The 12,030-nt window shown below is 38.4% G+C and overlaps 1 protein-coding gene across 1 annotated transcript in view; it reads left to right on the forward strand.

Annotated features, from left to right (window-relative positions):
* The window catches only part of LOC102240208 (chromosome-associated kinesin KIF4A), a 99,141-nt gene that overhangs the window by 7,561 nt on the left and 79,550 nt on the right, over positions 1-12,030 (forward strand). Inside the window, exons 4-5 of the mRNA XM_014530502.1 lie at positions 542-603; positions 10,076-10,208. Of these exons, the coding sequence (XP_014385988.1) occupies positions 542-603; positions 10,076-10,208 (195 nt within the window). The remainder of the gene's footprint in view (positions 1-541; positions 604-10,075; positions 10,209-12,030) is intronic.

Consider the following 12,030-nt stretch of genomic DNA (forward strand, 5'->3'; position numbering starts at 1 on the left):
TTTTTATTGATTTCAGAGAGGAAGGGAGAGGGAGAGAGAGATAGAAACATCAATGATGAGAGAGAATCATTGATCGGCTGCCTCCTGCACACCCCCTACTGGGGATCAAGCCCACAACTCAGGCATGTGCCCTTGACCGGAATCGAACCCGGGACCCTTCAGTCTGCAGGCCGACGCTCTATCCCGCTGAGCCAAACCAGCTAGAGCTGATTTTTTTTAAAAAAAATCAAGGCTCAATACTATATGTTCATGTTGACCAATGACACCCCAATAAATTTAATAATAAAAATGAGTCTCAATAAAAGTCATTAAGAGACTTAGGTGAAAGGGACAGCTTATCTTCTAAATACTAGTTATTCATACAGTGCTGATTGTCCTTTTATCATTGAATCATCAACCCTGATGCTCTCTGTAATACCTAAGATAATGCCTTAGATTTCCTATGTATTGAATACAATTTCGTGACTGCTCTTGCAGTAATTTCACTGATAAAGGGATGAATAGCTTTTGTTTGGTGACTGTTTTCCTTTGCATTTCCCAGGTACAGCAGCTACAGGTCTTGTTGCTACAAGCCCATGGAGGTACCCTGCCTGGATCTATAAAGTAAGAGTCATATATTAATTTTAAATGTAAATTCTAGCAAAGCCTATTTCTCCTGATGGTTGTTTTCCCCTGATATATTAAAGTTTCTAGTAGCACTGATGTCAAGGTAGGGATCTTACCAAACCTGCTGACTGTTTTGGACTTAGCTAGTTAGCTTTGAGTAAGCCTGATGTAATAGGAAGAACATAGGTTCTGGCCTCAGAAATTTATTTACTTAGTTAGTTAGTTAGTTAGTTAGTTAGTTAATCCTCACCTGAGGATATTTTTCCATTGATTTTTAGAGAGAGTGGAAGGGAGGGGGAGAGGCAGAGATAAATTACATCAATGTGAAAGAGACACATCGATGTAAGGGAGACACGTGGATTGGTTGGCTCCTGCACACACCCCAACTGGTACAGGGGATCAAGCCTTCAACTGAGCTTTGTGCCCTTGACCAGAATTGAACCTGGGACCCTTCAGTCTGCGGGCCGACACTCTATCCACTGAGCCAAACTGGCTAGGGTTGGCCTCAGAAATTTGTTAATTGGAATTCTATGAGAAAGAGCTGTCACTGCTCTCCCATTTATTTACTTGATTTTTTGTTTATATCCATATAGTCTCATGGGTATTTATTATTTGTTTTATTGCTCAAAGTGTTCATGCTTTGTCCACTAGGAGCTCCCTTAGGATGGCTCTTGTGTTCTTTAAAATGTCCTCAACTTTTTGAGCATTTCCATAAAATGTTCTACACCTATCTTGTATTTTTGCCACCCCAGTCTGGAATCAACCAAATCTCCAAGGAGCCATGGTATTTTTTTAAATTGAAAATGGTGTTTATAAACCAGATCTGGGCATATAGGTGTGCTCATTGTTACTGGGGTGTCACTACTTCTAGGTGCCCTCAGTGAGTAATGCTAGGAAATACCTGTATGCATAGTAACACACATATGCTCCTATCTATATTTTTATATCTATGTACCTGTATAAATAAGGTGGGGCAAAAGTAGGTTTACAGTTGTGAGTACATGAAATAGAGGTTATTCTTGCATTATTATTTATTATTGTATTATTTTCCATACAAACAACTGTAAATCTACTTTTGCCCCACCCTGTATGTTAAAAACCATGATTTTATACTAATACCTCTGATTCCAGTCCAACACTACAGGGTTCATTTTAGCCTTCCTCTCCTTATTTATAAACTTCTTTCTTCAACAGTGATTATCTGAAATCTATTTACTACTTGTTCAGTTCTAGTATACATATAAAGTAGTTTCAGGATTGCTAGCCCATACCCCTGTGAGAAACACTCGTATGAATTAGATTATGTACTGTTCTTTTTGTCTTTAGGCTTAGATTATCTAGGCAAGGTGCTATTTCCAACAGTCACTTTGTATTCCATTTTGGGTCCCCTCTACATCTTGGTTGGCTTTAATTGTTTATATTTTGGATATAAAGGTATGTGAAATATTATGATGCTCTAAGTCAGAGTTATACAGAAAGATATACTCAGAGCAGAGAAATGCGAATCAGAACCATGATGAGATCACTGTACACCCATTAGGATGACTATTATAAAAACAAAACAGGAAATAACCAATGCTGTCAAGGATGTGAGGAGGATGTAGAGAAATTAGAACTTTTGTGCACTGTTGGAGGAGTTGTAAAATGGTATAACTGCTATGGAAAAGAGTATGGAGTTTCCTCAAACAATTTAAATAGAATGCCATATGATCTAGCAATTTTACTTCTGGATATACACCTAAAAGAATTGAAAGCAGGGTCTCAAAGAGATATCTGCACTCCCATGCTCCCAACAGCCAAGATGGGGAAGCAACACAATGTCCATCAACAGATGAATGAATAAATGAATGTGGTGTATTCATACAATGGACTATTATTTAGGCTTATAAAGGAAGGAAATTCTGACACATGCTACAGCATGAATGAATCTTGGAAACATTATGCTAAGTGAAACAAGATAATTACAAAAGACAAATACTGTATGATTTTCCCCCCATATGAGGTACTTATAGCAATCAAATGAAAGTAGAATGATGTTTGCCAGGGGCTGGGGAGAGGAGGAAATGGGCAGTTATTGTAAGTGCATACAGTGTTTCAGTTTTGCAAGATAAACAAGTTTTAAAGATAGATGCTAGTGATGGTTGCTCAACATTGTGAATATTCTTCCCCCCCTTCAAATCCACTGTATTTTTTAAATTAAATTTATTGGGGTGACATTGGTTAATAGGATTATATAGGTTTCAAGTGTACATTTTTAACTGTATACTTAAAAATAGTTAAAATGGTACATTTTATGTTTTGTATATTTACCACAATTTTTAGAAAAAGGGCCAAGGTATCAAAAAACTCATTAGAAAAATGGGACACATGAATAGACAGTTCACCAGAAAAAGAGATAAAAGTAGCCCTGAAACATAAAAAAATGCTCAAGCCCACTCATAAGTAAAGAAATACAAATTCAAACAACACTGAGACAGTATTGCTCACCTATTAGATTAGTAAAAAATGGAAAAATATGACACCACATTTCATTGGCGAGTCTGTGGAGGAAATAAGCATTGTTATACACTGCAGTTGGGAATGCAAATGGGTGTAACCCTTCTGGAGGGGAATATGACAATATCTGACAAAACCAGACATGCACTTACCTTTGTCCCAGCAATCCCATTTCTAAAAATCTACCCTGAAGATAAATGACTAACAACACACATTTACACACACACACACACACACACACACACACTGCAGCATCTATGTAATTGCCAAATATTGGAGACAATCTAAATGCCCATATATAGGAGGAAGGTTGAATATATATGACATAAAATTTACCATCTTAATCATTTTTAAGTGTACAGTTCAGAAGTGTTATGTATAGTCAAATTGTGGTGCATTGAATCTCCAGAACTTTTGCTTCTTGCAAAACTGAAACTCCATACTCATTAAACAACTCCCCACCCCCACCCCCATCTATTCTTTTGCAGTTTTCTGCCAATGCTCGTATTTATAGAATGCTCTTTACCATCACCTATATTTTCTTCTAGTTTTCTTGTAAGTTTTTTCTTCTTTTTAAATTATGGTAAATAACACAAAATTTACTATCTTAACCATTTTTGGTGCACAGTTGAGTAGCATTAAGTATATTTACCTTGTTGTGAAACAGATCTCCAGAACTTTTTCATCTTCTAAAACTGAAATTATATACCCATTAAACAATAACTCCTTGTGCCCTTTCTCCTCAGCCCCTGGTAACCACCATTCTACTTTCTGTTTCTATGAACTTGACTACTTTAGATATCTCATATAAGTGGAATCATACAGTGTTTGTCTTTTTGTGACTGGCTTTTTTCATTGATTATACAGGGTGGGGCAAAAGTAGGTTTATAGTTCGTATGAAAAGTAATACAATAATCCTATATGAGACAAGGCTAATATGCAAATTGTCCCCTCGGAAGTTCTACCGACCGGGAGTTCGACCGCTCACTGTGACATGCACTGACCACCAGCAGGCGTTGCGGAATGAAGGAAGGCCCTGGCCGGCAGCTGGCAGCCAGGGAAAGGGAGGCCCTGATCACTGGCCAGGCCTAGGGACTCTACGTGTGCACGACTTTCGTGAACTGGGCCTCTAGTTAATAAATAATCTAAGAATAAATTCTTTGTATTTTGCATAACCCCGATTGTATACCTACTTTTGCCTCATCTTGTATATACCATTTCTTGTGTATTCATTCATTCATCAATGGACACAAGGTGCTTTTTGGAAATTGTGAATAATGCTGCTATGAACATAGGTGTGCAGATGTCTCTTTAAGACCCTGCTTTTGATTCCTTTGGATATGTAACCAAAAGGAGAATAACTGGATCATATAGTAATTCCATTAAAACTTTTTATTTAAATCACCATACTATTTTCCATAGTGGCTGCATAATAGTCACCCTAATTTTGGCCCTTATTTTTAATAGTTCTTTATATATTGGTGAATATTAGTTCTTTTTAGTGTATTTTTCTTCAAGTGTATTCTCTCTTACTTTGTTTATAGTGTTTGTTATGCAAAATTTTTTTAATTTTTATGTAGTGAAAAGTTTATCAGTCATTTTTTATTGCTTCTGTATTCCTTAGCAACTTTATTGAGATAATTTGTATACCTGAAAATTCACTCATTTTAAGTACAATTCAATGACTTTTATTTTTTAAAACATGTTTTTATTGATTTCAGAGAGGAAGGGAGAGGGAGGGAGAGATAGAAACGTCAATGAGAGAATCATTGATTGGCTGCCTCCTGTGCACAGTCTTTACTGGGGGTTGAGCCCACAACCCAAGCATGTGCTCTTAATGGGAATCGAATCTGGGACCCTTCAGTCCGCAGGCTGACTCTATTCTCTGAGCCAAACCACCTAGGGCAATTCAGTGACTCTTAGTAAATTCACAGAGTTGTACAACTATCACCACAACCTAATTTTAGAACATTTCCATCATCTCAAAATGATCCCTTCTGTCCATTTGCAGTCACTCCTGTTCCCACTCCCAGCCCCAGCCAACCACTAGCCTGCTTTCTGTTCCTAGAGATTTGCCTATTGTGAACATATCATATACATGGAATCATAGAGTATGTGGACTTTTTGTCTGGCTTCTTTCGCCTATAATATTTCTGAGATTCGTCCATGTTGTATCATGTATCAGTACTTCATTCCTTTTTATTGCTGAATAGTATTTCATTGTCTGGATAGACCATATTTTGTCTATCCATTCAGCAGTTGATAAACTTTTTGGTTGTTTCAACTTTTTGGCTATTATGAGTAATGCTGCTATGAGTATTCACTGGCAAGTTTTTGTGTGGGCATGTGTTTTTTATTGGATAGATACCTAGAAGTGGAATTGCTGGGTCATATGTTTAAGAAAATGCCAAACTGTTTTCCAAAGTGACACTGTTTACATTCTCCTCATGCTTCTGGAGTTTGATTCATAGTTAGAAAACCTTTTCCTATACCAAGGTTAAAGAGGAATTCACCAATGTTTTCTTCTAGTCCTTATGTTGGTTTTATGTTTTACTTTTTATTTGGAGTTTATTCGTGTGAATGGTGTGAGCCTATTGTTTTTACTAACTTTATTTTTAGTAACCCTTAATCATTTTTATGATTATAAAAGTGATACACTGCTATATTTAGAAAGTATAAAAAATAAATATTAAAATTGCCATAATTTTGTCACCCACAGATGACCACCTTTGTCTTTGTAATTCTCCCCCTTTTGGTAATTTAATCTTGATTTCCTTGGTAATATTTTAAGAATGCTGGATAAAGAAACTGAGGAAAGCTGGGTTCTCTCAAAGGGTCTCTTAAAGACCTATTCTAGTATACTTGGTTTAGAAGCAATTGGCCCATCTTCCTTTCCTTTCAATTTAGCACAGGCCTATTTCATGTAACACAAGACTAATGAAGATCATTCCAGACTTCCAACAACCTAGGATATACTATAGGATATACTTATAGCTGCAAGAGTAATCGATTCTAAGAAATAGTTGATGAATCAAACAATTGAAATCAGTTCAATGTTTTACAGAGAAATAAATATGCTACTTTTATCTCAAAAATATGTTTATATTTTAGAGACCTTTCATAAGTCTTTTAACAAAATGTACAATTTATATACATGGTTTTTTTAATTTTTGTCCTTGTATCATATTATATTTTTTAATGTGTGTCATTGAAGCTTTTATATTGATTTTCTGCAAGTGTTTTTCAATTTGCACATGCTCAGCTTACTTGAATTCTTACTTTGGCAATTAAATAGCTTGTGAAAGAGGAAACACTGGTTTTCCATTGTATTTTTCCCCATTTAGAGAAGCCTTAGAAATGTTAGGGGGAAAATGTACAGGGATGTAATGTACAGCATATGGAACATAGTCAATAATATCATAACTTTGTACAGTGACAGATAGTTACTAGACTTAATGCAGCTAGACTTAATGTTACTAGACTTTGTAAGCTATATAAATATCGAATCACGTTATATACCTGAAATTAATATGATATTTTATGTCAACTGTACTTTAATAAATATCATTACTTTGGAGCTTGTCAATTTTCATGAATGATGCATGGAAGTTTTCAGTTTAATAGCAGTAAGGAAAGAAGGAAATATCAGAGCAATTTAAAATAACACTAAATGTACTGATAGTTCATTTTTATAATACACATTTTAATTGAACATTCCTTCATAAGAGTCTTAGTAAATTTTCAACAGTGTATAGGCAGTCCTCAGATTACATCGGATTCGACATACATCGTTTCGTGGTTACGTTGCCATCTCCCATTTACAGTATTTATAAAAAAAATTTCATCATTTCGACGTATGTACATATGTGCTTTATGTTTTTTATTATTTATTTACCACAAGTAAAGGTCAGAAATTGTTATCTTTCTTTTAAAATTTTTTACCTGTTTCACTCATTACTGCTGTGTATGTGCTCCATGTGAGTGACATAGGTGCTTATGTAGGTGGGTTCTGACTTACAGCGAAAATCACGTTACGTCGCGCCATAGGAACAGGTCTCCGACGTAACCCAAGGACCTACTATAATATGAGACCTTATGGTGTGACCTTGTTATTAACTTTTTGATAAAGATGTTTTATAAAAATTCATGGAGGTCTTGTTTTGGCCAGGTGGCTCAGTTGATTGAAGCGTCGTCCGGTGCAGCAAAAGGTTTCGGGTTCAATTCCCTGTTGGGGCACATACCTAGGTTGAAGGTTCCTTCGCTCCCCAGTCAGGGCACATGCGGGAGGCAACCGATCAATGAGTCTCTCACATCAATATTTCTCTCTCCCACCCCCCCTCCTCCCCTCCCTCCCTTTCTCTCTCTAAAAATAAATAAAAACATATCCTTAGATGATGATTTAAAAATATAATTCGTGGAGGTGAGAGGGCATCTGTTATTGTAATCATTTTTATCCTTTTATCCTCAATTGAGAACAGCTGTTCCCTGTCCTTTTACCCTTTATTATAGCCCTGACAGCTATTAGCTTTTCCCTTCAGTCTTCTTAAGATCAAATCTTTATATTTCTTCTGATCTTTTTTTAAATATATTTTTATTGACTTCAGAAAGGAAGAGAGAGAGAGAGAGAAACATCAATGATGAGAATCATTTATTGGCTGCTTCCTGCATGCCCCCCACTGGGGAGTGAGCTCACAAACCTGGCATGTGCCCTGATCTGGAATCAAACTGTGACCTCCTGGTTCATGGGTCGACAAGCAACCACTGAGCAACACTGACCAGGCTTTTCTGATCTTTTTTCACCAGTCCAATTTTTCAGTGTTTTGAATAGCTAATCCCGGTGGATTACAAAACAAACCCCAAAACTATACTACTTAATGGCCTGCTTCATAAGTCTGGGACCACTATGAAGTAATCTGCATAAATTCCAAAGGTTCTTATTTATATGCATCCTTGAAATTTTTTCTGTCCCTCCCTTCCACTCCTATTTGAAATGGAAATTATTGTTGCCTCCACCCACTCTAAGCAATTTAAAACTGATAGACAAATGAACAGAAGGCTATGGGTCATCAGTTTCAAACAAGACAAGCACTTAAGAAGGGAGCACTTATTTATGGAGAATTGTGAAATGAGCTCTTAGTGGCTACTGTTCACCATTTCAACTTTCTGACTTCAACTTTCTAAATTCTATTGGGACTAAACTACACACTAAATAGGTAATTGACTTATGTTTATGAGGTAAAATTTAGACCCTACCTCCTCTGTACCTTTTTTTCCCTACATTCCTAATCTTTAATGAGAGATTAAGAGTGGGAAGAAGGAGAAAACATGTGTCTTAGCTACAGTTAGCCTTCACTTCTTATCTATGTAACACAAACAGAAAGATCCTAAACCAAGAGCCAAGGATAGAGGTTAGTTGTTCCTGTTGCAACCATATCTGGCCCTGAATCATTATTGTCCTCCATATCATGATTTCACTTTTATGTGGAATCTAATGAACAAAATAAACTAACAAACAAAAGAGAAACAGACTCATAGATTCAGAGAACAAACTGACAGATATCTGAGGGGAAGGGTGTTGGGGGACTGGGTGAAAAGGGTACAGGTATTAAGCAAAAAACACACCACACAACAACTCATAGGCACAGACTACAGTATGGTGATTGCCAGAGGGAAAAGGGAGGAGAAAGAAGGTAGAAGGAGGCTAAAAGGGGGATAAATGGTGGTGGAAGGAGAATTGACTTGGGGTGGTGCAATATACAAATGATGTATTATGGAATTGTATACCTGAAACCTATATAATTTTATTAACCAATGTTACCTCAATCTATACTAATAAGAGCCTAGTTGGTCCTCGTGCCCTTGCGCAACGCCCTCACGTCATCACAAGATGTCCGCCACAAGATGGCCACCACAAGATGGCTATCACAAGATGGCTGGCAGGGGAGGGCAGTTGTGGGTGATCAGGCCGGTAAGGGAGGGCAGTTGGGGGCGAAATCAGGCCAACAGGGAGGGCAGTTGGGGGTGTCCAGGCCTGCAGAGGAGGGCAGTTGGGAGCAACTGGGCTGGCAGGGGAGGGCAGATGGGGGTGATCAGGCTGGCAGGGGAGCAGTTAGGCGTCAATCAGGCCAGCAGCTGAGCAGTTAGGGGGCAATCAAGCTGACAGGCAGAAGCGGTTAGGGGCAATCAGGCAGGCAGGCAGGCAAGCAGTTAGGAGCCAGCAGTCCCAGATTGTGAGAGGGATGTCCGACTGCCAGTTTAGGCCCGATCCCAGATTGGAGAGGGTGCAGGCTGGGCTGAGGGACACCCCCACCCCCTGTGCACGAATTTCGTGCATTGGGCCTCTAGTAAATTCAATAAAAATACATCCTTCCTATATAATAAAAGGCTAATATGCAAATAGACCAAACGGCGGAATGACTGGTCGCTATACAGTGCACTGACCACCAGGGGGCAGATGCTCAATGCAGGAGCTGCCCCCTGGTGGTCAGTGCACCAGAAGCTGGGCTCATGGCTGGCGAGCACAGTGGTGGTGGCAGGAGCCTCTCCCGCCTCCATGGCAGCGCTAAGGATGTCTGACTGCAGGCTTAGGCCCGCTCCCCATCAGTCAGACATCCCCCAAGGGCTCCCGGACTGCGAGAGGGCACAGGTCGGGCTGAGGGATCCTCCTCCACCACCCTCCCCCAACACACGCACACACACACACACACACACACACACCAGAAGTGCACAAATTTTGTGCAGCAGGTCTCTAGTAAAAAATAATAAAGTATTTCAGGTACGTGTGTCTTATTCTTACAATACATTCCCTGAATGAGAGAATAGATTGGAATAGACACACTTTTTCAGACTTTGGGGGGTAATTTTAAACCAACTGCCCCACCCAAAAGGCCTGTGGGATATAGTTTTATCCACCTTTGACATAAGTGTTATTAATCATGTATTTTTCTAATGTTACTTTCTTTCTTTGTTTTAGTGTGAAACCATCAGAGAATCTACAGTCTTTGATGGAGAAGAATCAGTCCCTGGTGGAGGAGAATGAAAAATTAAGTCGTGGTCTGAGTGAGGCAGTTGGTCAGACATCCCAGCTATTGGAGAGGATCATTGTGGTGAGATCCCAAGACTAAACTACTAGCAACCTGTACATTTACCAGCTGTAGTTTCTGAAATATTTAACATGCTTCTCATTATGAGAGGCAAGTTATATGGAAAGAAATGGATAGTATTACCATATCTTCCATCGACACCTCTGAGATAAATACATGGGCTTATATTCATACATACAGAAAAGTTAAAAGAATTGTACATTGAATACCTATATATCCACCACAAAGAATCTACATGAATCCCAATTTAAATAGGTTTGTTTTAAAATGCCATAGAGGACAGAACTAGGTCCCTTTCACCTTAAGTCCTGCCTAATCTTTATCTATAATACCAACTAACTATTCCCTCAATAAGATTTTAATTCCTCTCTATCTCACTTCCCCTATCACATTCATATCCCATCCTAACAGTTATCGTGGTGAGATAGAATGGCTAGGAAATTAATTATAGTTCCTTTCACATATAGTTAACTTCCAAATAGTGGATCACTATGTAACTTATTACACTAGTCTGTATCCTACTATATGTCTGATAGTAACCTCCTGGATCAATTCATGCTGGCTCTGTCAATAACGTTTTTCTACTGGTCTTAATACAATTCAGTTTTTGGTAGCACAATGATTGCCAGAAGCAAAAATGAGTTTCCACCAAAATGTGTGCTCTCTTGTCAAGAAAGGGTAAGCTGCTTAAAGATTTCATTAAAGGGGGCCAAATCCTATGTCCATTGTATTGTCCATTATTAGCAGAAGAGTTAAAATGGGATTTAGGGGATTTTTATATATAGTTTTCTGTCTCCATGAGGCATTTTATGCCTTTGAAGTAATTCTAGAAGATGTGTCTCACATGATTGTGAGTGTGGCAGCTGTAACATGCAGTACTTGTTATTCTAGCCACATACCCATCTGACCTTTACAAGATTGTTACAGTAGCTGCCCAATCAGATGTCCTATCAGAACTTCACAGCAAGCACAAATTTTTGTCCTATATAAACTGTTCTTCCCAAACAGTGCATTTAGCACATTACAGATACTATGATTGGAATAAAACAGAAACTGTTGATTACCCAGCCCAATGCCTCTGCCATTTTTCTCTGCCATCATTCTTGTGCTTCTCCCTTTATCTTACTTTCTTTTGTTAAAACTAGCCTACCATATCAGATAATTTAATGTGAAAAAACTCAGCTCATATGCAATGTGAGATCCTTTTATGTTTTAAATGCCCTTCTGCTGGGACCAGGGAACAGTATAGTGTAGGAGGCAGTTTAAAGTAAGTGTTTGATGTTTTTTTGTTTTGTTTTGCAAACAGCAGGGTGTAGCATGCCAGGAACTATTGCTTTCTCCTTCAGTTGCAAAATTCTCTATGGAATTGAGGCTTCACACTCCAACCCATAGTTTGTGCTTCATGCCAAACATTAGACCCAGCTGCTTAGATGGTATTTTTAGTATTTCATGTTGACTGAAGGGCTACTTTCCATGACTCTTAAAAAACACATTTCTCACTAAGTAAACAAAGCCCATTAAATCCTCTATTATAGCAAAGGAGGCAGCCTCTCCACCTGGCTTTTATTTTTTTTATTATTTTTTTAATTAAATCTTTATTGTTCAGATTATTACAGTTGTTCCTCTTTTTTCCCCCATAGCTCTCCTCCACCCAGTTCCCCTCCCACCCTCCGCCCTCACCCCCCCACCACTGTCCTCATTCATAGGTGCATGATTTTTGTCCAGTCTCTTCCCGCATCCCCCACACCCCTTTCCCCCGCAAGAATAGTCAGTCCACTCCCTTTCTATGCCCCTGATTCTATTATAATCACCAGTTTATTCTGAT

The sequence above is a fragment of the Myotis brandtii genome, unplaced genomic scaffold, assembly GCF_000412655.1.
Source record: "Myotis brandtii unplaced genomic scaffold, ASM41265v1 scaffold741, whole genome shotgun sequence".
Taxonomy (NCBI): domain Eukaryota; kingdom Metazoa; phylum Chordata; class Mammalia; order Chiroptera; family Vespertilionidae; genus Myotis; species Myotis brandtii.